Genomic DNA, 25,539 nt, shown 5'->3' with positions numbered 1-25,539 from the left:
TCTCCTTCTGAAGTGCTCAGAGATATCCTTTCCCCATGAGGAAAATAATGAACGATGCTGGAAATGGTGTATGGTGTACAGAGATCCAAAATCACTTCTCCCCCCACAGTTCCCAATTTCAACCATTGCTCCACTGGGTGTAAGGTTTATTTCCTCATATACCATCCATCAGGTGCCCACTTTTACTCCTATGTAGAATGGGACAGTTTATGACCACTGTAAATAGCTCTGTTGCTAATTGCCAGTGCTTCTGGTGACTGACATGGTGTTCAGTGGAGGGGAGGAAGATTTTCATATCAGTGAACAAATCTCATTAAATGACAGCCAGCATAATGGCACTGAAAATACTGAAGCCCATAACAATTAGATTCTATAACATTTATTCTGGGACAAGGTGGTGGTTGGAAAATGTGTCAAGCTCGAGTGTTATGTTTCCCAATTAAAAGGCAAAGTTATAGTAATAGAGCAGAAAGCACATCAAGGCAGTCCTTATTGAAGACTTATCTAAATGCTTAAGAACTTGCAATAGAGCCTGATCATATCCCCAGGACATCCCAAACCACTTGAGTATCAATGAATTACTTGCGAAGTGCAGCCAGCATTATGTAGGCAAACATGGCCAATCTGTGCACAGTGACATCCCACAGTAGCACATGAAATAACCAGCCTCTTTATTGCTGATTAAGGAATGAATACCTGTAGCAAAGCTCAGCAGCTTTCAGAAGTGTGCCAGCAGTATTGGCCCCCACACTGCACCACAGCAGAGGGAAAGGCAACCACAAATTGAGAACTCATCACATATGAGCAGTGTAACATGCTTGGATGGAGTGAAAAATGCCTACTCTTCACCTATATGGAGATGTGCTCGACAGGTAACCATAGACCTGTACTATCAAATGCAAAATTTCATAGTTGTTCCAATTCGGCAAAGTATTGAGGGTTTTTCTACAACTGTGATCTAAAAGAACTATACACAACTACTGAATTTTACCATTCTATTGTGGTGTCTCTTACACAAAGCTACACCCTCTCTCTGGCTTCCTAGATATCCAGTGTCTTCTAATGCACACATTGCAGAGTTGCCGCTTCACAGGGGCAACTCAGCAGCCCCCATTATAGTAACATTGATCGATGGCTCAAGCCACATTTGAGAGACACTGGTCTGTGACCACTTTTGACCATTACCACCTAGAATAAATACACAGACTTTAACCCCCAACTACTTTGTAATTACACAGAGTCAGGCTTTTGTTACCAAAGGAGGACTATATTGATGATTGTATCCCTAAGCACCACTGTTAGCAACATCCTGGGTAATGTTCAATGACATTGCTGTACAGACTTATTCACCTATACACTGTAAACAGAAGTAAACATACATTATAGGACAATTTTGTGCAATAGGTTTCAATGTTAGTGCAAAAAAATTAGCCATTATTCAAACAAATTTCTTCTAATACTGAAAAATGGATCATAATTAAATAGCGTTAAGGGCTGGAATAAATGTTAACCCATTGAGCACTTGCTACTCAAACAAACAGATTTCTCTTAATTCATATTTGTTCTTTATTAGGTAAATATAGTTTAACAGCTCATGGTTTTATTCAAAAAGCAGTGCCAATTACAGAACACAATCAGAACTGAACATCGGAAATGAATGTTCAGGTGTTGGCAAGATGCAGTCCTCAATGGGTTAAAGGTCACTCATTACACAGGAGACAAGGGCACTGGCAACAGGAAATAGAATAAGATGTTGGTGCTTTTGGTGCAATTTGATTACACAATTGCCATCCCAATGGGTAGTTCATTCACACTGGGCGCGACATTTAAACATGTCCCACACCTGTTTGTGACTGCAGTTGGCATAAAGCAACTTGAAAACTAGTTTAATCCAATTGCCTATGGTAAACATGACCGACCGAGGTTGGCTGACCATAGCTTGTTAACCAGTCCACTATTGATGAGTCCTTGCCCTTTCCCAAATCCTGCCAAAAGAAATTCTAGCCAAGCGTGCTCGAATGCACAACCACAATTCAAGGGAGGTTCTGTTGACCAATCTTGTGAATGACCAGATTAAAAAAAGGAATGGTGGAAGAAGATTGTAAAGGCATGAAATCTACATTTGGAATAATTTGAGATGTAACAGGGAAAGATTTTCCCATGATGACTACCTTCACCATTCACACTGTTTCTCATAGTCATTGGCCTAAACAAATGAATATTGACGCAAGGGCCAAGGAAAATGGTTACTCTAGTTCAAACCCAGTGCTTCTACGGAAACATGATCTCCTACAACATTTAGATACCAAAACTGGTCTGTTCTGTCCTGGGCTCCCTGCAAGAACAGAGTGTCCTTGGCTTTGTAGTAGTACAACAGGAAGTAGTGATGGGTAACTCGGTGCTGTAAGTAAGTTAGCAGATTGCTCAAGCCACCAGACCATGGTAAATAAATGGAGAATGGCATGAATTTACCTCCACGGTGATTACATTCTCCTTTGAAATGAATCCAATAGCTCATTGTGTTCTCTCAACGTAACAAGAACAGCCCTGATGAATGGTCGAGAGCAGCTAGCGCTGTTCGCCAAAAATCTCTATTAAAGTTTATTGAGATCAGCATCATTACATTATTCAACTTTGCCCACAAATGCACCAACATCATATTACACATGGAATGTTATTCAACATAGTTGCTGACCTCAACCAGGAATTGAATGAAAACTAACCCAAAAAGGTTGGATGAAGCCTTCATCGTATCCATCGGAGCGGAGACAAGCTAGAATATATGCGTAGTATAGCACAGAATTAGACATGGAATGTGAATGCAGAACATAGCTGGTCAGCCTCACTTAAAGCAACAGGCGTTCTATCCGAACGGATTGATATAATGCAATGAAGCACGAGGTTTTGCCAAAACACTTTAAAGCACAGCACAACTGCAGAAAATAGTGACTGGCAGCTTTGAAAGATTTTACACAATTTCGACCGTACATCAAGTGGCAATCCTTGGAACAGTCCTTTTACAGATGAGATGACAAATCAGAACGGTTGTCCGAATTTAACCCTTTACTCTCCAGGTAAGCCCAAGTGCCATTCGCACATAATAACCAAAAACGGCTTCCGTGTGACTTATATGACTAAAGCTTCCGACATGATTAGTGATGTTGTGGGATCCACAATGAGTGCCCCCAGCACTGGCTGGAGAAACAACTCCAACCCGACATGGTCACTGTTGACAACAAGGCCTCCAGCAAACCATTGTCTCCAGGATTCCTGTAGGAGCATATCAACTACCAGATCGTTGAGTGATGTTAGAACATGCTGCAAACTATGTTAGCGCTACATGTGTAGCTCTGTACAATGGACAACCAGCGTATTGGACTAAAACTGGGAAATTCATGAACCATTCTGTTCAGTAACCACTGGATTGCAGAACTAGCCCCCCACAGGTTGGTTTGATACTGGTACTAAGAGTAGATTTAAAAAAAAAGTTATTCTACCATGTTCCAGTTTAAAAGAGACCATATTCTACCATGTACATGACCATGCATTTGGTCTAAATATGCAGCATTTCCCTTTTTAAACACTTAACTATTTCTATTGGTGATAAAATATTTTCCTAAATTAGTGTTGCTAACTTTGTTAGATCCAAACCAGTAAGGATTATACATTCAGCTGCTGCCATCTAGGATTAGATAGATACAGATCAGGAATTTCACAGCCAAGCTGTGTAGACTGTAAATAGTAAAACAGTCAGTTCCCTCAAAGTGTTGCTTCCCCCCCATCGAGCCAAGTTATGTTGACATCTGTAACAATACCTCTCGACAGAGTTGGGGAGAAGGAAAAAAAAAAGTGTCATCTACAATTATTGAACAAGATTTTAAAAATACACAGTAGAGCAGAAACTGGAGAGTGTTAACTAGAAATGACAGCAGGTCCAGAATATCTCTACTAGACAACCCTATCAGAAGAGGGTCAAACCCCAACCCAGCCAGAAGCACCAGCACTCAATTCTGATCAATTCACATGGCTATGTATCCATCCATTCATTCATTCAGGTCAAAGTCCATTAATGCACCAGAGAATCAAACAGCATAATTTCAATCTGAGTAATATAATGCGGTCCCTCAAGTGTTTGGGCTTCTCTTGGAAAGGCGCGAATCCGATTCGAACTTCCCGCAGCTGGAAAGACTGTGTAGTGCGGCTAAAACACAAAACGCAAGGGCAACTCCAACAAGTACTAAGAGACCCCGCCCAGTGTCAGCACATCGAAGCAAATGTCGCACACCCGCACAGGCTTGTTCAAATCAAACTTGATGATGGGAATTTCCTTCATCGAACACTTGTGACACAGCAATCGTCCACAGTGGCGGCTGTCGAGACAGAGAGGACTTGTATCAACAGAGAGCACAACTCCTGCAAACACTGCAACTTTTCAACTTTACGCCCACTAACAGTTTTCCGGCCCGCGCAGTGATCGGAAAGGTTCCATGTCGACCGCTCACTGGCTGTTACATTGTAAACACCGTGTATACGCAGACATTTAAAAGGGACCGGCCATTAAAGGAAGCAAGCCGTGTAGAACAAAGCACAGCTCACCGGGAACAATGCCCACCACATCACTTTATAAATGTTAGACTTTTAACGGTACCGATGTTCTTTGTTGGCTGCTTATAACACTAGGATAACATTTATTGCACACAATAACCCATTTATTCTTTTGGCTTATTTTTTGGGGGTGGGGGGTGGGAGGGGAAAGAGAGAAGAGGAGAGGTATTTTTACCAACTGCTGATTATATAAAATGAGGGAAATTGGTTCAGAGAAGTTACTGAATTCAGAAAGCTGAATTAAACGGCTACAACTGAAGCTGAGGCACCAGTGCCACATCAATGACTATTGTTCCTGAAATGGAGGCCTGACCAGCACTCAGTAACTGCGTTGTACCAGCGAGCCCGAGCAGGTCGGCGGAAATGCCATTTAAAAAAAAGTCAACAAAGGCAGCAACTGAAGTATGTTCTCTGTACGCAACTGTTAAAGACTTGCTCCTTTCACAACCTGGCTTTTGAATGGGAGATTTTGCGCATGCACAAAATTTTTAAATGGTCCACGGATCCTGATAAAGGGACATCGCAACCAAATATTATCAGGTTACAAATGTAGAACCACCCTCAGACCAGGACAGGCTCAGCAGGTCAATCTGGTCAAAGTGGATGCTGTGCAAGTTGTTTTTTTGTGGAAAATTTCAGCCTCAATTTCAATCAGTGTATCGCTAAACTCTCTCCGCACAATCTGCAGCAGTAAAATATATTGGAGTTCACAAAAAGCAACTCACCAATGGTGTTTCCGCATAGTGACTCCAAACTTGGAAATGCACTCGAAACAGTTGGAGCCTTCACACCACGGAGGCTCCTTGGACAGCATGTCTGAAACAACATTAAAGTCAGTAACAGCGGGGACTGGGTGGTGACCAAGGTCACTGCTTGTAGGAGTTAAGTTATTGAGCAATTGGGCACTTTGCGTATCTAAGACGGCAGTCATATAGGTCTAGATCTCTTCACCCTAAATATAGACCATTACCATTAGTCTCAGCACCCTTTATGTTGATACCCGAGAATTTCAGGATGTAATGATGAAAATCCAACATTAGAAAAGGAAAGCCACAACCATAAACCTTCCCCGAGATACAATGTGATAAGTTCGTACTACCCCCAGCATCTCCCTCATGATATCTCAACCTCACCTCCCCTCCAAACTATCCCAAGGTACAGTGCACATGCACGCCCTCCCCATCACTCCATGTGGAGAGAAATTGGGAGCACCTTGGTTATGTGTACAGTAAACCCAGCTGGTACAGTATAGCAGCACTCTTAATACGTTAGCATGACTAAAATATGCCCCACACAGTTTGAGCCATACAGTAACACTACTGGTTCCTTGCCGGTCAGAGGTGTGGGAACAGTTACAATCATCAATACCATTTTAGGGCAGAATTTGAAGTTACAGATTTACTGTATGTGTGACCAAAATAGCAGAGCATCGTATAGGATCGACAAGATCCAGTAGTTTTATTAATGAGACAGGGAATTCATTATTGCAGAAACTGTGCGAGAATCCTCACTACCATTAAGCCTTTATCATTTATATTGAAAGTGAAACCCGAGCGGTCCCATTGCCTCTGGTGTGGTGTGGTGCTGAGCCACACAGTTGAAGGGGATTCCAGGTTTGATTTTGTTTGTGCAAAATTAACTGCTCTCAGCCAGGGAAGGAAAAGGAAAGTCATTTGGGGATTCTGCCCCGTAACCCTGACTAGAAGGGTGCATGGTGAGCAGAAGATAGACTTAAACTATCCATGGCCACACAGTTGAAGACTTGCTATCCAGGCTCAGACAGAAAGTACGATTACATGGCAAAGTACTGACGTGCTACCTCAGCTGCAGAACAATACCCTCCCAAAAAAGAGAAGAAAATCTTGGGGATAATTCGTCTAGAAGATTTCTTTTTTTAAAGTTTAAAGTTTAATCACATTAAAAGTCATGTTGCAGGATGCAAAACACAAAAAAAACTTGCATTTATATAGCGTCTTTCACGATTACTGGGCATCTCAAAAGCGCTTTACATCCAATGAAGTACTTTTGGAGTGTAGCCTCTGTTTTAATGTGGAAAACGCAGCAGTCAATTTGCACACAGCAAGCTCCCACAAACAGCAATGTGATAATGACTAGATAATCTGTTTTTGTTATGTTGATTGAGGGATAAATATTGGCCAGGACACTGGGGATAATACCCCTGCTCCTCTTCAAAATAGTGGCATGGGATCTTTTAGTCCACCTGAGGGTTTAATGTCTCATCCGAAAAACGGCCCCACGAGACAGTGCAGCACTCCTTCAGTACTCCACTGGGAGTGTCAGCCTGGGTTTTGTGCTCAAGTCTCTAGAGTGGGGCTTGTCTCCATGACCTTCTGACTCAGAGGAGAGTGTGCTACCCACTGAGCCACAGCTGACACGGTGGTCAGGTGAGGTCACTGTTATTGGGCTCCACTGGACGGTGGGCTGAAGAAGCAAGAGTCAGATGACTAAAATCAGGCTTGTAATTGCGGTGATTTAAGGCGTTACCTAGAAGCCGGAAGAGCAGTTGCTTCGTGGCCACCTGATAATTAAATATGTTGGTCCCCTGGTTGTTGTTGACTCCCAGGCGGGCCCCAGCTCGCACAATGGCTCGACACAGGTTGGCATTTCCCTTCATGTAGGCCAACAGCAGGGCTGCCAGGAAAAGGAGTCACAAGTTAAACCAGAAATACTGACAACACAAATACATGAATTATGAGGCTCAATGTCTATTCCCAATTCAACAAACTTTTAAAAGTTAAAACTGTAAACGGGAGAAGCCCCAGAACATTTTCCCGAAGAATGGAAAGGCCCAAGATTCTATTCAGCCCCTCGAACCTGATCTATCATCGAATCAGATCATGGCTGATCTGTACCTCAACTCCATTAAACAATAATCTATATTTATATGGTGTTATCAGACAAAAATAGACACCGCTAACAGAGGAGATATCAGGAGGGGTGACCAATCGCTTGGCAGGCAGCAGTCAATGCAGAGCATCAAGTATTGGGGAAAATAATGCAGCAACCAGAACACCACTCTGTTCATCAAATGTTAATTGACAAACAGCAATGTGATAACAAAAAAAAGTCAAAAATAAAATAATTTTTAAAAGTCTAACAGGCAACGGTTTTCTTTTGTACATTGTATGAAGAAGTTTGCAAATGACACTAAAATAGACTGTGTGGTTGTCAATGACGAAGAAAGCTGCGGACTGCAGGAAGATATCAATGTACTGGTCAGGTGGGCAGAACAGTGGCAAATGGAATTTAATCCGGATAAGTGTGAGGTAATGCATTTGGGGAGGTCGAACAAGGCAAGGGAATACACATTAAATTGAGAAGTAGAGGAACAAAGGGACCTGGAGTGCAGGTCCACAGATCTCTGAAGGTAGCAGGGACAGGTAGATAAGGTGGTTAAGAAGGCATATGGAATACTTACCTTTATTAGTCGAGGCATGGAATACAAGAGCAAGGAGGTTATGCTTGAACTGTATAAAACACTGGTTAGACTGCAGCTGGAGTACTGTGTGCAGTTCTGGTCACCACATTACAGGAAAGATGTGATTGCACTGGAAAGGGTGCAGAGGAGATTTACAAGAATGTTGCCTGGACTGTAAAATTTTGGCTATGAGGAAAGATTGGAGATGCTGGGTCTGTTTTCTTTGGAACAGAGGAGCCTGAGAGGAGACCTGATTGAGGTGTATAAAATTATGAGGGGCCTGCATAGAGTGGATAGGAAGGACCCATTTCCCTTGGCAGAGGGGTCAACAACCAGGGAGCATAGATTTAAAGTAATTGAGGGGGGAAGGTTTAGAGGAGATACGAGGAGAAATTTTTTCACCCAGAGGGCGGTGGGGGTCTGGAACTTGCTGCTTGAAAGGGTGGTAGAGGCAGAAAGTCTTACCACGTTAAAAAATTACTTGGATGTGCACTTAAGTGCCGCAACCTACTGGGCTATGGACCTAGAGCAGGAAAGTGAGATTAGGCTGGATAGCTCTTGGTCGGCCGGCACAGACACGATGGGCTGAAATGGCCTCCTTCCGTGCTGTAAATTTCTATGATTCTATGATCTTTTTGATAGCTGTTAGAACAGTATAAAACAAACAAGGGGGATAAACCACAATAACCAAGCATAGTGCAGAGGATGCTGTCAAGATGTAGAATCAGTTTGGGTGGAGATAGGAATAACAAGGGGAAGAAGTCACTGGTGGGCGTAGTCTAGAGGCCCCCCAACAGTAGCTACAAAGTTGGACGGAGTATTAATTAAGAAATAATGGAGGCTTGTAAGAAAGGTACGGCAATAATCGTGGGCGATTTTAATCTTCCTATTGATTGGACAAATCAAATTGGTCAAGGTAGCCTTGAGGAAGAGTTCATAGACTGTTTCCGGGATGGTTTCCTTGAACAGTACGTTGTGGAACCAAACAGGGAGCAGGCTTTCCTCGATCTGGTACTGTGTAATGAGACAGGATTAATATGATCTCACAGTAAAGGATCCTCTAGGAAAGAGTGATCATAGCATGGTTGAATTTCAAATTCAGTTGGAGAGTGAGAAAGTTGGATCCCAAATCAGTGTCCTGATCTTAAATAAAGGCGATTACAAAGGTATGAAGGCAGAGTTGGCTAAAGTGGACTGGGAAAATAGATTCAAATGTAAGACGGTTGATGAGCAGTGGCAGACATTTAAGGAGTTATTTCCTAACTCTCAACAAAAATATATTCCAGTGAGAAGGAAAGACTAAGAGAAGGGAGAACCATCCGTGGCTAACTAAGGAAGTAAAGGATGGTATCAATTTCAAAACAATGGCATACAAAGTGGCTAAGATTAGTGGGAGGCCAGAGGATTGGGAAATTTTTTAAAACCAACAAAGGACGACTAAAAAATAGAGGGGGAAGATAGAGTATGAGAATAAACTAGCAAGAAATAAAGAAACAGATAGTAAGAGCTTCTACAGGTATATAAAAAGGAAGTAAGTAACTAAAGTAAACATTGGTCCCTTGGAGGAGGAGACTGGGGAATTAATAATGGGGAACAGGGAAATGGCAGAGACTTCGAACAAATATTTTGTATCAGTCTTCACGGTAGAAGACACTAAAAACATTCCAATAAATGGATAATCAAGGGGCTAGAGGGAGGGAGGAACTTAAAACAATTACTATCACTAAATAAAAAGTATTCGGTAAAATAATGGAACTAAAGGTGGACAAGTCCTCTGGCTTGCATCCAAGGGTCTTAAAAGAAGTGGCTGCAGAGATTGTGGATGCATTGGTTGTAATCTACCAAAATTCCCTGCATTCTGGAGAGGTCCCAACGGATTGGAAAACCGCAACTATAACGCCCCTATTTAAAAAAGGAGGCAGACAGAAAGCAGGAAACTATAGACCAGTTAGCCTGACATCTGCCATTGGGAAAATGCTGGAGTCCATTATTAAGGAAGCAGTAGCAGGACATTTGGAAAAGCAAAATTCGGTCAGGCAGAGTCAGCATGGGTTTCTGAAGGGGAAGTCATGTTTGACAAATTTGCTGGAGTTCTTTGAGAATGTAACGAGTAGGGTGGATGAGGGGAAACCAGTGAATGTGGTGTATTTGGGTTTCCAGAAGGCATTCGATAAGGTGTCACATAAAAGGTTATTACACAAGATAAAAGCTCACGGGGTTGGAGGTAATATATTAGCAAGGATACCAGATTGGCTAACTAACAGAAAACAGAGAGTCGGTATAAATGGTTCATTTTCCAGTTGGCAAACGATAACTAGTGGGGTGCCATAGGGATCAGTGCTGGGGCCTCAACTATTTACAATCTATGTTAATGACTTGGATGAAGGGACCGAGTGTAATGTAGCCAAGTTTGCTGATGATACAAAGATGGGTGGGAAAGCAAGTTGTGAGGAGGACACAAAAAATCTGCAAAGGGATATAGACAGGCTAAGTGAGTGGGCAAACATTTGGCAGATGGAATATAATGTGGGAAAGTGTGAGGTTATTCACTTGGCAGGATAAATAATTAGCTTTTTTTATTTTAAGGGAGAGAAATTACAAAATGCTGCAGTACACAGGGACCTGGGGGTCCTTGTGCATGAAACACAAAGTTAGTATGCAGGTACAGCAAGTGATCAGGAAGGCAAATGGAATGTTGGCCTTTATTGCAAAGGGGATGGAGTATAAAAGCAGAGAAGTCCTGCTACAACTGTACAGGGTATTGGTGAGGCCACACCTGGGGTACTGCGTAAAGTCTTGGTCTCCTTATTTAAGGAGGGATATACTTGCATTGGAGGCAGTTCAGAGAAGGTTCACTGGGTTGATTCCTGAGATGAAGAGGTTGGCTAATAAAGAAAGGTTGAGCAGGTTGGGCCTATACTCATTGGAGTTTAGAAGAATGAGAGGTGATCTTATTGAAATGTATAAGATTCTGAGGGGGCTCGGCAAGATAGATGCAGAGAGGATGTTTCCCCTTGTGGGGAAATCTAGCACTAGGGGGCAGAGTTTCAGAATAAGGGGTCGCTCATTTAGAACTGAGATGAGGAGGAATTTCTTCTGAGGGTTGTAAATCTGTGGAATTCTCTGCCCCAGAGAGCTGTGGAGGCTGGGTCATTGAATATATTTAAGGCAGAGACAGACAGATTTTTGAGCGATTAGAGAGTGAAGGGTTATGGGGAGCGGGCAGGGAAGTAGAGCTGAGCCCAAGATCAGATCAGCCATGATCTTATTAAATGACGGAGCAGGCTCGAGGGGCCAAATGGCTGACTCCTGATCTTTCTTACTTATGTTCTTGGGGTGCGGGAGATGAACCAGTCATCAAGACATGCGCAGGACATTTACACAACACAGGAGTGCGTCTGTGTTACCTGAAATCAGGCACCTGAGGCACTGAAATCACGAGATGAGCCTCTCCCACATTCTGGTTTTCCCTGATGTATACATTAATTGCGCTATACAAAAGCAAGTTGTTGCTGTTAATGATCTTTCCCAACTTTATCCTTTTCCTCCACTGAACTCTCCCTGTACCATACGCAGATTACAAGACCATCCTGTAACTCCGGGACACTGAACAGATATTCAATGTGCCCATGTCACCACCGACAACAAGAGGAAGGACTAGTATTTCCACCTCATCAATGGCTCCCCACCAATATTTCAGCCCAGACTTGTTCCAGTTCCAGGAATTGACAAAATTTCAAATGCTTCTGGGACCAGCCAGTATAACTCATTATTCAGCAATTTAGGAAAATTGAAAGATAAATCAGGAGGTGCCATAAGGTGACTACCTCAGGTAGCAATCACTGTAGACTCAGAACGATATATAGGAACCACTATATACATAAAATAGTTAGACTCAACATCAGTTACTTTTCCGATGAGCTGATTTTGCTGCTCAGTTGACCATCTACCTGTGTTCCCTTCGGAATCCGGCTTATCCAATGGGTAGTCGGCCATACATTCCAAGAAGAGCTCAAAGATGGTTGCTGCATTCTCCTTCCCATAATGTCCCAGGACATGCATAGGTGACTGACCCCTGTGAAGAACAAAAACAAAAAAGGTCAGATTACAAACAGCAGCAAGCGACACAAGTTGGTACAGGTATAGGAGCAAAGAGCTTTTCGGCTAAACGTTAATACTGGCGATACTAGCAGGCTCATCATTTTGCTTAACATTCCTCTCTACACTTTAAGGGAATTAACATCTGGATTAAAATGCAAACTTGCTAATTAATATCTCAAAGTAATTTCAAAATTCTTGCCTTCATTTCAAACATAAGAACATGCAGCAGGAGTCGGCCATTCGGCCCCTCGAGCCTGCTCTGCCATTTAACAAGATCATGGCTGATCTTCTACATCAACTCCACTTTCCAGTAGTGTCCCCATATCCCTTAACCCCCTTAGTTCACAAAAATGTATCGGCCTGTGTCTCGAATATAGTTTGTGACTCAGCATCCATAGCTCTCTGGGGTAGAGAATTCTGAAGATTCACAACCCTTTGAGTGAAGAAATTTCTCATCAGTCCTAAATGGCCAACCTCTTATTCTGAGACTGTGACCCCAAGTTCTAGATTCCCCAGCCAAGGGAAACATTTTCTCAGCATTAACCCTGTCAAGTCCCTTAAGAATTGTACGTGTTTCAATTAGATCACACCTCATTCTTCTAAACTCTAGGGCCTAGTCTACTCAATCTCTCCTCACGCCAGGAACCAGTCGAGTGAACCTTTGTTACACTCCCTCTAAGGCAAGTATGTCTTTCCTTGGGTAAGGAGACCAGAACTGTACACAGTACTCCAGGTGTGGCCTCACCAATGCCTTGTAAAATTATAGTAAGACTTCTTTACTCTTATACTTTAATCCCTTTGTAACAAAAGCAAACATACCATTTGCTTTCCTAATTGCTTGCTGAATGTGCAGGTTAACTTAGTGAGACATCCAGGTCCCTCTGAATGCAAATATTTCCCAGTCTCTCTCCATTCAAAAAATATTCTTTTTTTTTTCCCTACCAAAAAGTGAATAACTTTACACTTCCCCATAATGTATTCCATTTGCCATGTTCTGCCCACCTGTCTATATCTCTCCACAGCCTCTTCGCGTCTTTCTCAAGCGTACTTTTCCACCCAACTTGGATACGTTACACTCAGTCCCTTCATCTAGGTGCACAAGGTTGATTCCAGAGATGAGGGGGTTGACTTATGAGGAAAGGTTGAGTAGGTTGGGCCTCTACTCATTGGAATTCAGAAGAATGAGAGGCGATCTTATCGAAACATAAAAGATTATGAGGGGGCTGGACAAGGTGGATACAGAGAGGATGTTTCCACTGATGGGGGAGACTAGAACTAGAGGACATGATCTTAGAATAAGGGGCCATCCATTTAAAAAGAGATTAGGAGAAATTTCTTCTGTGGAATTCACTGCCTCAGAGAGCTGTGGAAGCTGGGACATTAAATACATTTAAGACAGAAATACAGTTTCTTAAACAATAAGGAAATAAGGGGTTATGGGGAGCGGGCGGGGAAGTGGACCTGAATCCATGATCGGATCAGCCATGATTGTATTGAATGGCTGAGCAGGCTCGAGGGGCTGTATGGCCGACTCCTGCTCCTATTTCTTATGTTATGTTCTTATATTAATACTGTAAATAGCTGAGGCCCACGCACCGATTCTGGCGGTACAACCTGCAAATCCGAAAAAGTCCCGTTTATTCCTACTCTGTTTTCTGTCCATTAACCAATCCATGCTGATATATTACCCCCAACCCCACGAGTTCTAATTTTGTGCAATAACCTGGTGTGGTATATTTTTGAAAATCTAAATACACTACATCCACTGGTACCCCCTTATCCATCCTACTAGTTACATCTTCAAAAAACTAACATTTGTCAAACACTATTTCTGTTTCATAAAACCAGGTTGACTCTGCTTAATCATACTACGATTTTCTAAGTGCCCTGTTACCACGTCACTAATAATAGATCCCATGGCTGCCGCATCTCTGCTCCTTTTATGGCCCCGACCTGCTGCTGGTGTTCTCCCGCAGGTCAGGGTCTCCATAGGCAGCGTGGAGGTCCAGACCTGCGTGAGAACAATAGCGGCAGGTTGGGGCCATAAAAGGAGCAGCGAGCAGCAGCCATGGGCGGCATACCACTTCAGGGAGCAGCGCGAGCTGGTGCAGGAGGGCGACAGTAGCGAAGAGTGACGTCATCAAGGTCCAGGTCGGTGATTGCAGCATGGGCAGATACTGCAGGAGCAGTGGGAGACTGTGGAGGGATGTGATCGGGGCCCAGGAAAGGCGTGAGTTCGGGGCCAGGGGCAGCACGGGCCAGCCCACACTAGGTCCGTGCAGCAGAGCAGGTTTCCAGTCGTCTTGGATAACCCTTGCCACCGGATTAAGACCTAGCTCTGTCAAGCCCGTGTGGTGGCTGGGGTGCAACGGCCACCACACGTTAAAAAAATCCACGCACCGGCATCTTCCACCCTTCAGGATGTAGTTCAGGACCTGGAATATTAGGTCCTTCATTGAAACACCTGTGAACTCATCCTTTTTTGGCGTGGAAGCAAGTCATCCTTGTTTCGAGGGACTGCCTATGATGATGAATAATAGATTCCAGCATTTTGTCTACTACTGATGTCAGGCTAACTGGCCTATAGATCCCCATTTTTTTCTCTTCCTCCTTTCTTAAATAGCAGGGTTGTACTTGCTACCTTCCAATCCTTGGCGACTGTTCTAGAATCTAGGGAATTCTGGAAGATTAATACCAGGGCATTCACTATCTCTGCAGCTAACTCTTAAAACCCAAGGATGCAAGTTGTCAGGTCTAGGGGATTTATCGTCACTTTAGTCCCATTAATTTCTCCAGTATTGTCTTTACCTATACTGATTCCTTTAAGTTGCTCATTCCCTCCAGACCCTTGGTTCCCCATTATTTCAGGAATGTTTTTGTGTATTTTACTGTGAAGACAGATACAAAGTATGTGTTTAATGTCTCTGCCATTTACTTATTGCCCATTGTAATTCCTCCCGTTTCTGCCTCTAATGGGCCCACATTTACTTTCATTAACCTCTTCCTATTTACATACCTATTGAAACATTTACAATCTGTTTTTATCTCTTGCTAATTCACTGTCTTTTTTTCTCTCATCAATTTCTTGGTCCTCCTTTGCTGAATTCTCAATCCTCTTTTGGCAGCATTATAAGCCTCTTCCTTTGATCAAATATTATCTAACTTGTTATCCACAATTGAACCACTTTTCCTGTGGGATTTGTGTGTCTGAAAGGAATATATATTTGTTGTAAATGATGTACTAATTCTTTAAATGCTAGTCATTGCTTTTCTAGTCATACCTTCTAATGTAGTTTCCTAATCTACCTTAGCCAACTCTCCCCTCATACCTACATAGTTTGCTTGCTTTAGATTTAAGACCCTAGTTTTGGACTTAACAAAATCACTTTCAAACTCAATATAAAATTTTATTATATTATGGTCACTTCCCTAAAGGCCCCTTTACTACAAGGTTATTAATTAACCCTTTATCATTGCACAATACTAGATCTAAAATAGCCTGTTCCTTAGTTGGTTCCTGAACATACTGATCTAGAAAACTCTCTGTATACCTTCCATGAATTCATCCTCCATACTATTACTGCAAATTTAGTTTGCCCAATCTATATGTAGATTAAAGTCCCCCATGATTACTATATTACCCTAGTTATATGCACCTCTAATTTCCTGATTTATACGCTGCAGTGCATTACCACGACTATTTGGGGCCTAGAAACAACTCCCACCAATGTTTTCAGCCCCTTGCTGTTCCTTGGCTCTACCCAAACTGATTCTTCTACTTGATTTTCAGAGCCAAGATCCTTTCTTTCTACTGTCTTTATCCCATCCTTTATCAGGGCTCTTCCTTTTCCATTTTGCCTATCTCTTCTAAAAGTTAAGCATCCTGGAATATTTAGTTCCCAATCTTGGTCGCTGACATGTACGCTGTATGCCGACGACACCCAGCTCTACCTCACCACCACTTCTCTCGACCCCTTTACGGTATCTAAATTGTCAGACTGCTTGTCCGACATCCAGTACTGGATGAGCAGAAATTTTCTCCAATTAAATATTGGGAAGACCAAAGCCATTGTCTTTGGTCCCTGCCACAATCTGTGTTCTCTAGCCACTGACTCCATCCTTCTCCCTAGTATCTGTCCGAGGCTGAACCAGGTTCCTTGCAATCTAGGAGTGATATTTGACCTCGAAATGAGCTTCCGGCCACATATCCATGGCCATAACTAAAACCACCTATTTCAACCTACGTAACATCGCCCGTCACTACCTCTGCCTCAGCTCATCTCCTCCAGCAACCCCCCCCGCCCCACCCAGAGATGTCTGCGCTCCTCAAATTCTCCTTGAGCATCCCGGATTATAATTGTTCAACAATTGGTGGTTGTGCCATCAGCTGCCTGGGCCCCAAGCTCTGGAACTCCCTCCCCAAACCCCTCTATCCTCCATTAGGATGCTCCTTAAAACCTACATCTTTGACCAAGCTTTTCTGCTGTAATTTCTTCTTATGTGGCTCGGTGTCGAATTTATTTGTTTTGTCTTAAAGCACTGCTGTGAAGCGCCTTGGGACATTTTACTATGTTAAAGGCGCAATATAAATACAAGTTGTTGGAGTTCATTTTGCAACCACGTCTCCGTAATGGCTATTAGATCGAACCTATTACTTTCAATCTGTGCTATTAATTCATCTAGTTTGCTGCCAATGCTTCACGCATTCCGATATGGCGCCTTTAGCTTTGACTTTTTAAAATTTTGAGTCAGTGAAGTCAGTGATGCCCTATTACCTGTGTTACTCTCTTTCCCTTCCTGACCCACTCTGCTTATTTTTACCTAAAACTCTACTCTGCTCTGGAACCTTGACATTTCCCTTGCTGCTTTTAAATGTACTCTTTCCTGAATCCTCCATCGCCCCTCTCTCCCCACCCTCTTCATTACTATAAAGCCCTGTCTACTGCCCTAGTTATTCGATTCACCAGGACACTGGTTCTAGCCTGGTTTAAGTGGAGCCCGTCCCAACTTTCCTAGTACTGGTGCCAGTGGCCCATGAAGTGAAACCCCTTCCTCCCACACCACTCTAAGCCACGCATTTAACCTTCTAATCTGTTTATCCCTATGGCTCAGGTCACAATCCAGAGATTATTACCTTTGAGCTTCTGCTTTTTAAATTTGGACTCCCAACTCCTCAAACTCTCAGCAGAACCTCATTCCTAGTTCTACCTGTCGTATCCCTGGTCATATTTCAGTCCACATACAGTCATGGTCCAAGGAGGCAACACGAGTATTTTATGTACATACACTGAACAGGTTATTTTCAAACCAATCTACTCAACTTTATCTACTCTTAGCATGAAATTACAGCAAGGTTTCCACAAGTCCCTAACCCAGGCCATTAACAAATCACCAGTCATTGCCAGATATCAATTAAAAGATTTGGTCACATTTTTGAGGAAGTACTTAATCACAAATGTCGGAAATCGAATCAACAATGGAATTATTTATCAAGTAAAAGGACAGAGAAATCAGCGTGTTAATTTTTCCTCCCATTAACTGATCATACCTCACATTGAAGACTTCAGCATCGACGCTACATTCGGTGAGGAGAACACGTACTACATTGAGGCGTCCATGCATAACTGCCAGGTGAAGGGCTGAAAAACAACGGCACGTAAAGGCTAAGTGGATCAATTCAGCCAACGCAGGAAGCGTAAACGCACAAAGAATAAATAAAAGTAGCCCTGCTCATGTGACGGCTTATTTATAAAATACATTTCCCATATTCACAAGCTCAGTATAGTCTTTCTCCTTCCAGCGTATCACCATGAGGATTGCTTTCAAAAAGCAAGTGATTATCCAATCTGACCAGCTCTAAAAGCACATCCAACAGCTGGTATCGTGGATGAATTACTGAGCCGGACTGTATTAAGAAGTTGGACAACAGCAGATCCACACATCAGTTACCCACGTCCCTGCACCAAGTTCAGTAACTTCACACCAGCTTCCGTCAAGTTATCAGCAATCATTTTTGAAAAAACAACAATGGAGGAGGAGCAAGGAGAAAAAAAATGGAAATCTGCAGCTGTTAAACCACATCATTGGTCTACAGTGAAGCTTTACTCTGCACTGTGACACTTGGTCTTTTGAGAAAGTATTCCATTCTCCAACATGGATGCTCATTCCAATGAGTACAATATTTACCCCCTCATCTCATCTCTTTCCCCACCCCCCCCAACTCCTAAAACATGACGACACTCAAAGTTTGTTCATCCGGAATCAAAAGGTCACTGTGCTGTGAATCTGGCTGAATATTAAGTTAAGGATGATGGTTTGCAACGCCTCGTAAACTTTTGATTCAGACTCTGCATCTACACCCCAGCAGGTCATCAGCTGTTGTCAGGCAACATTGTGGCTTTGGCCCCAACACTGATGCTCAACCTTGGGAGGCAGGGGTAATTGCTGTTTGTGGGAGCTTGCTTGTGCGCAAATTGGCTGCCACGTTTCAACAGTAACTACACTCCAAAAAGTACTTAATTGGCTGTAAAGCGCTTTGAGATGTCCGGTGGTCGTGAAAGACACTATATAAATCCAAGTCTTTCTCTTTTAATAACAGTAGCACAGTGAGTAGTGAGCCAGCAGTTCTGGTCCTGAACCCTTTCTTGGATGATGGCCAGCAATCTGCCCCAACACCCTTGCTGCTGCATTCAATCCTCCAGGTTACCAGCCTTAACCTCCCCATCGACATCCCCACTAATCTGACACCAACTGCAGACTAATCATACAGGTCTGCACTTAACCACTAACTGTACACTTCAGCAGCATCTTCACCACCACCTCTAATCTCTTCGACAGAACTATCAGTTCCACATGTGCATGCTCTTTATCCGCTCTGAACACAGCACCATATCCAGCCTCTGACGGAGGCCAATTATTTGCACCATTATAGTCGAGTCCAAGGCTTGCTGTCAACTTTCATTATGCAAATCAACAATTTACCTGCCCCTCCTCCCATTCCTCTACCGTTCACTGCCTGTCCCTTCGCTCATCATTTATCTGCTCCAGCTGTTGTTGTGATGCATCCATCATCGCTTCCAATACCCAATGGTGACACCTTATTTACACCCCCAATTAAATACCAGTGCACAGAAAGTGTTCCCAATTAGTCACCTCCCAAGGAACCCCCATCCAGCACCTGGTCAGCTTCTCCCAAGTTAACTGCGCACACCCACCCACAAAAGCAAGACTGAATGGATGTCCAATTAGCAAAGCTGCTTCAATTTCCTCCACAGCCTCAGCCTATCCTCTGTGCAGCTGTGGTCTTGCTGCACTCTCTTCATGGGCTCATTTGCTCCACCACCTCGAGTCTATACATAGAAACAGCCAAATCTCTGCTCTTCCCATTGCAACTGTTACCAACAACTCTGAATTTTACACTCAAACATTAACTTTGCCTGATCCTCGGGATCTTAGTTTTTTCCCCCCAACGAACCAACACTAAGAATGTTCCTGATGTTGGGGAAGTCTAGAACCAGAGGACATAGTCGAAGGATAAGGGGTAAGCCATTTAAGACTGAGATGAGGAGAAACTTCTTCACTCAGAGAATTGTGAACCTGTGGAATTCCCTACCGCAGAGAGTTGTTGATGCTAGTTCATTGGATATATTCAAAAGGGAGTTAGCTATGGCCCTTATGGCTAAGGGATCAAGGGGTATGGAGAAAAAGCAGGAAGTGAATGATCAGCCATGATCTTACTGAATGGTGGTGCAGGCTCAAAAGGCCGAATGGCCTACTCCTGCACCTATTTTCTATGTTTCTATGTTAAAGCCTCTGGCCTGGAATTTGCAATGGCTTACCGCCTGGTTTCTGGGCGATATTGGCCATTGTGGGCGGTAAACGAGAAATTCCTTACCCAAGTTATGCCGGCGGTTGAGGTACCACTGGGGAGCGGACCGCCCCGTGCACCATCCCGAAATTGCCCTGGCGCGATATTTAGGTCAGCGGTGACCCTTAGGCAAGTTTAAAAACCGCCCTCGAGCATCAGTGGAGCTGGGCGGTAGGCGAGTAGCTCCCCAAGAAAAAGGTTAGTGATTATTTTTTTTAACTAATTATTTTAAAACTCTGTTGTGGTAATTTAGTTTTAAAGTGACTTGGGAATGTTTTTTTGAATTTTTTTAGGTGATGTTTTTTTATTATTTTTCTGCTGTTCGGCCCAACCTGCAACCTTGGGGTAAATTTAAAAAAATTGAATTGGCCATTTTGCTTAGGAACCACCCAATGGACCCTAAATTGCACGTTTTCGCCCAGAATGGGGGTGCAAGGCCCATGTTTTTCACTCGCTGGATTTTTAAATTTTTGTGGGGGGTGGCGGGGGTTGGGGAAGAGAATTTTGCATCAGCGATAACCTTCAGAGTCTTAGCGGCCTTTTCGGTGGCAATCGGACGCTGGCGGGCTGATAGGAAATTCTAGCCCTCTGTCTAAAAGAGATAGGGGTTAAATAGAAGAAAATAGCAATGTTACCGAATTGAAGAACCTGGGCGTGAGCTCAATTTGCGAGCAATTAACTCGATAATTATTTGTACTAATACTTGCGTTAGTGTGACAGCCATAACACCCGAGACAGTCATCCTTCCTTTTCTCCAATTCTGGCCTCTTGCACAGCCTTGATTTCCTTCGCTCCACCATTGGCGGCCGTGCCTTCAGCTGCCTGGGCCCCAAGCTCTGGAATTCCCTCCCTAAACCTCTCCGTGCCCCTCTCTCTCCTCCTTTAAGATGCTCCTTAATACCTACCTCTTTGACAAAGCTTTTGGTCACCTGTCGCAATGTCAGGGTGATGATCTAGACTAGTTTTGATCGCCTGGGAGGGGTCGTAGAGGAATTTTCCCAGATTCCACCCCCCCCCCCCCCCAATTGGCCTGTGTTTTTAATCTGCTTTTTGTCTCTCCCAGGAGATCACATGGCACCTGTTGGGGTGGAGTGTAGAATGTTGCTGTGCAAGGGGTGTCGCAGTTGTGTGGGGCGGACTGGTTGGGCTGGGTGTTCTTTACCTTTCCGTCATTGTTCATAGGTTTATATGTAACCTTCAGGGCTGCTGACCGAGGGCCGTGCAGCTGTGTCGGCTGGCGCGGACACGTTAGGCCGAAATGGCCTCCTTCTGCGCTGTTGATCTCTGTTTCTCTGTAAAATTTTGTTTGATTATGTTCCTGCGAAGCGCCTTGGAATGTTTTATAACTTTAAATATTATATATAAAAATACAAGTTAGTTTTTGTTGTTTCCAGGATTTAGAACAGCATGTCTAAAAACGAAAGTTTACAACCGTGCCAGTTTGAAGCCATCCCTTGCAAAGTCACCTACCATTGTTGCCATTCTCATCGACAGCAGCAAATTCCACGCCGTTCTCCAGCAGCACAGAGCAGATAGTCGGCAGGTCCTGCTGAGCCGCCAGGTGGAGGGCTGTCTGACGGTGTTTCGTCAGCTCATTGACCTTGGCACCTGCAAGGAGCTGGAACACAGGAAAAGCTCACTGGGATCAGACAGACCGCAAGTGACAATTAAAACCCGACAGCGCCTTCATTTGGCTACAGCAGCAAAAAGCAAAAGGCAAATTATATATACAGCCTCTGCTCAGTTCCGACCGCAAACAGGGACATTTGGCTGAAGAGTGAATGCCTTGCAGTGAAAGCATCTCTGATGGGTATAATTCCCGACATTGCTCAGACTCGTGATGATACACACGAGGCAGTGGGGGACTGTTATCCAGGGTCCACATAGCAGAAGCTGAAATTGGTTACACAAAGTCACCGCTAGCCTCAGTAGTGCAATATATGTTAGAAAACAACACAAGAGTGAGTTGTCACACAGTGATATTCAAGCACAGTGAAGAGGCAAATAATCTGCAAAGGTTTATAGATAGGCTAAGTGAGTGGGCAAAAATTTTGCAGATGGAGTATAATGTGGGAAAATGTGAGGTTATCCACTTTGGTAGGAAAAATAAAAAAGCAAATTATTTTTTAAGTGGAGAGATTGCAAAATGCTGCAGTAGAGGGATCTGGGGGTCCTTGTACATGAAACACAAAGTTAGTATGCAGGTACAGCAAGTAATCAGGAAGGCTAATGGAATGTTGGCCTTTATTGCAAGAGGGGATAGAGTATAAAAGTAGGGATGTCCTGCTACAACTGTACAGGATATTGGTGAGGCCACACCCGAGTACTGCGTACAGTTTAGGTCTCCGTATTTAAGGAAGGATATACTTGCATTGGAAGCAGTTCAGAGAAGCTTCACTAGGTTGATTCCGGAGATGAAGGGGTTGTTTTAAGAAAGATTGAACGGGTTGGGCCTGTACTCATTGGAGTTTAGAAGAATGAGAGGAGATCTTATTGAAACGTACAAGATTCTGAGGGGGCTTGACAGAGTAGATGCAGAGAGGATGATTCTCCTCGTGGGGGAATCTAGAGCTCGGGCAGAGTTTCAGAATAAGGGGCCGCCCATTTAAAACAGAGATGAGGAAGAATTTCTTCTGTCGTAAATTTGTGGAATTCTCTACCCCGGAGAACCGTGGAGGCTGGGTCATTGAATCTATTCAAGGTGGAGATAGACAGATTTTTGAGTGATAAGGGAGTCCAGGATTATGGGGTGCGGGCGGGGAAGTGGAGTTGAGGCCAGGATCACATCAGCCATGATCTTATTGAATGGCGGAGCAGGCTCGTGGGGTCAAATGGCAGACTCCTGCCCCTATTTCCTGTGTTCATACGTTCTTATGAATGGCAGGGTACAGGTTATTGCTTACAATTTGTAGATTACGGCCATTAAACTGATAGGGATAGGAGAGGGAGAGAGAAATGGGTTAGCGGAGACTGGTTTTTCTGAACTCTCATGCAGCATATTTGCAAACTGTCATTAATAGGAATGTTTGAAAGCTATTATGTCTGTTAAAAAAAAACAGCATCAATCACTGTACAGGGACAAGGTCTTGAAGCGGATAACAGATTATTAGTTTGAAATCATTTTTAATTCTATAGCTTACATAAGAATTTAAGAAATAGGAACAGGAATAGGCCATATGGCCCCTCGAGCCTGCTCCGCCATTCAATAAGATCGTGGCTGATCTGATCATGGACTAGCTTCACTTCCCCGCCCGCTCCCCATAACCCCTTATCGTTCAAGGAACTGTCAATTTCTGTCTTAAATTTATTCAATGTCCCAGCTTCCACAGCTCAGACAGCGAATTCTACAGATTTACAACCCTCAGAAGAAATATCTATTTTAAATGAGCAGCCCCTTATTCTAAGATCATGCCCTCTAGTTCTAGTCTCCCCCATCAGTAGAAACATCCTCTCAGCATCCACCTTGTCAAGCCCCCTCATAATCTTACACGTTTTGATAAGATCACCTCTCGTTCTACTGAACTCCAATGAGTAGCGGCCCAACCTACTCAACCTTTTCTCGTAAGTCAACCCCCTCATCCCCAGAATCAACCGAATGAACCTTCTCTGAACTGCTTCCAAAGCAAGTATATCCTTTCGTAAATATGGAAACCAAAACCGCACACAGTCTTCCAGGTGTGGTCTCACCAATACCCTGTATAGCTGCAGCAAGACCTCCCTGCTTTTATACTCCATCCCCTTTGCAATAAAGGCCAAGATACCATTGGCCTTCCTGTTCACTTGCTGTACCTGCATACTATCCTTTTGTGTTTCATGCACAAGTACCCCCCAGGTCCCGTTGTATTCATATGCAATACCAAATTTAAATTTGGATTAGGTTCTTGGAGTTAATCCCACCAAGTGTTAATGCAATTAATATCTCCCTGGTCAGAGGTTTTAAAAAAAGTTAAATTCAATGGACCACTTTTTTTAGTACATTAAAAACACCTAACAGAATATTCAGACCAAATCAAGTGCAGATGTGGAGGATATTGGGTCTGGAACTCAGCCACTCTTAATCCATACTAGAACAACAATTTACAGCACAAACAGGCCAATCACCCAATAGGTCTGTGCCAGTGTTGATGCTTCACATGAATTTCCTCTCACTTTACTTCATCTCATCCTATCAACATATCCTTCTATTCCTTTCTCCCTCATGTACTTGTCTAACTTTACCTAAATGCCTCAACTACTTCACTCTCTGGGTAAAGTTTCTTCTGAATTCCTTACTGGATATATTAGTGACTATCGTTTATTTATGGCCTCTAGTTTTGGAGCAGAAAGATTTTCTCTATGTCTACCCTATCAAACCCCTTCAAAATTTTGAAGACCTCTATTACATCACAGTTCTATTTTCTAGAGAAAAAAAAAGAGTCCCAAGCCTGTTCAATCTTTCCTGGAAGCCATCACCTCAGTTCTGGCGTCATGCTTGTAAATCCTTTTTGCAGCTTCTCCAAGGTCTCGATATCCTTTTTATAACATGGAGACCAGAACTGCGCACAGTGCTCCAAGTGTGGTCAAACCATGGCTCTATATACCAGTTAAACACCTGGGGAAACTCTTCAAACTCAAAGGTGCAAACAAATCACCAACCGACACAGCTCCCTCGAATGGATGGGCTCAAGAACATTCAAGCCCCATGCGTCAGCAACAAACTCACAAACTTAACAAAGAGTAAACAAAATAAATAACTGGCTTTTAAAAAGAAAATCTTCCTCAAGATGCTGAATGTTCATTCATCAAACATTAATGGTGAAATAAGATGGAGTTACAATACTATCGGGATGGGCAATAGCAGTTCAGTGAACCCGTCAATCGCCTTGTTCTTACCAGGTTGCGGACTATTATCTCGGAGCCCGCTTGTACAGCCAGGTGCAGCGGTGTAAGCTTGGATGCATCCTGTACGCGCGAGTTCACATTAGCCTGCACACTAATCAGGAACAGAACACTCTCGATGTCGGAGTTCTGCACTGCAATGTGAAGAAAGTTCCTGCCCTTGTTATCCACCTGAGGATAATGCATTAAAAAAAAAGGTTTATCATACTATATAACCCAATGCACATCACATCCCCCCTTGCCATCCTATCCACCTTCCCATCCCATCATCTGTACCCCCCCACAATTCACTTCCTATGACATGTTGTGCACCAGTTTGTCTGACATTAGGTTCACAGCAAGAAGCAGTTGTTCTTTGGTCAGAACATGACAATGCCAAGAAAGGGCATTTAAAATTTACACAAAATCTCTTGTTCCACCAAGACTTTAGGAACAACTTACAGTTATTTACTAAAGATCCTCCACAGACACAATAACCCACTGTACTTAGCACATCAAGATATTTTAAAACTCCCTCTGTACTGCACTGGAGTGTCAGCCTAGATTTTCATGCTCTAGTCTCTGGAATGGGACTTGAACCCACAAAATTCTGACTCAGACGAGAGTGCTACCATTGAGCCACAGCTGACATATACAAGCATTCCCAAAT

The 25,539-nt window shown here is 43.3% G+C and overlaps 1 protein-coding gene across 3 annotated transcripts in view; it reads right to left on the bottom strand.

Moving 5' to 3' along the window:
- Positions 1-363: 363 nt before the first annotated feature.
- Positions 364-25,539, bottom strand: part of ankfy1 (ankyrin repeat and FYVE domain containing 1) — a 94,666-nt gene continuing 69,490 nt past the window's right edge. For all 3 annotated transcript variants that reach the window (XM_070857372.1, XM_070857373.1, XM_070857374.1), the window contains 7 exons: positions 24,885-25,061; positions 21,483-21,630; positions 17,694-17,784; positions 11,995-12,119; positions 7,111-7,257; positions 5,331-5,421; positions 364-4,370 (listed from right to left, as the gene is read on the bottom strand). In XM_070857372.1, coding sequence (XP_070713473.1) covers positions 4,238-4,370; positions 5,331-5,421; positions 7,111-7,257; positions 11,995-12,119; positions 17,694-17,784; positions 21,483-21,630; positions 24,885-25,061 — 912 coding nt within the window. In that variant the 3' untranslated portion in view covers positions 364-4,237. The remainder of the gene's footprint in view (positions 4,371-5,330; positions 5,422-7,110; positions 7,258-11,994; positions 12,120-17,693; positions 17,785-21,482; positions 21,631-24,884; positions 25,062-25,539) is intronic.

Source organism: Pristiophorus japonicus, chromosome 16 (assembly GCF_044704955.1).
Source record: "Pristiophorus japonicus isolate sPriJap1 chromosome 16, sPriJap1.hap1, whole genome shotgun sequence".
NCBI classification, from domain to species: Eukaryota; Metazoa; Chordata; class Chondrichthyes; family Pristiophoridae; genus Pristiophorus; species Pristiophorus japonicus.
This window is presented reverse-complemented; position numbering and strand designations above follow the sequence as displayed.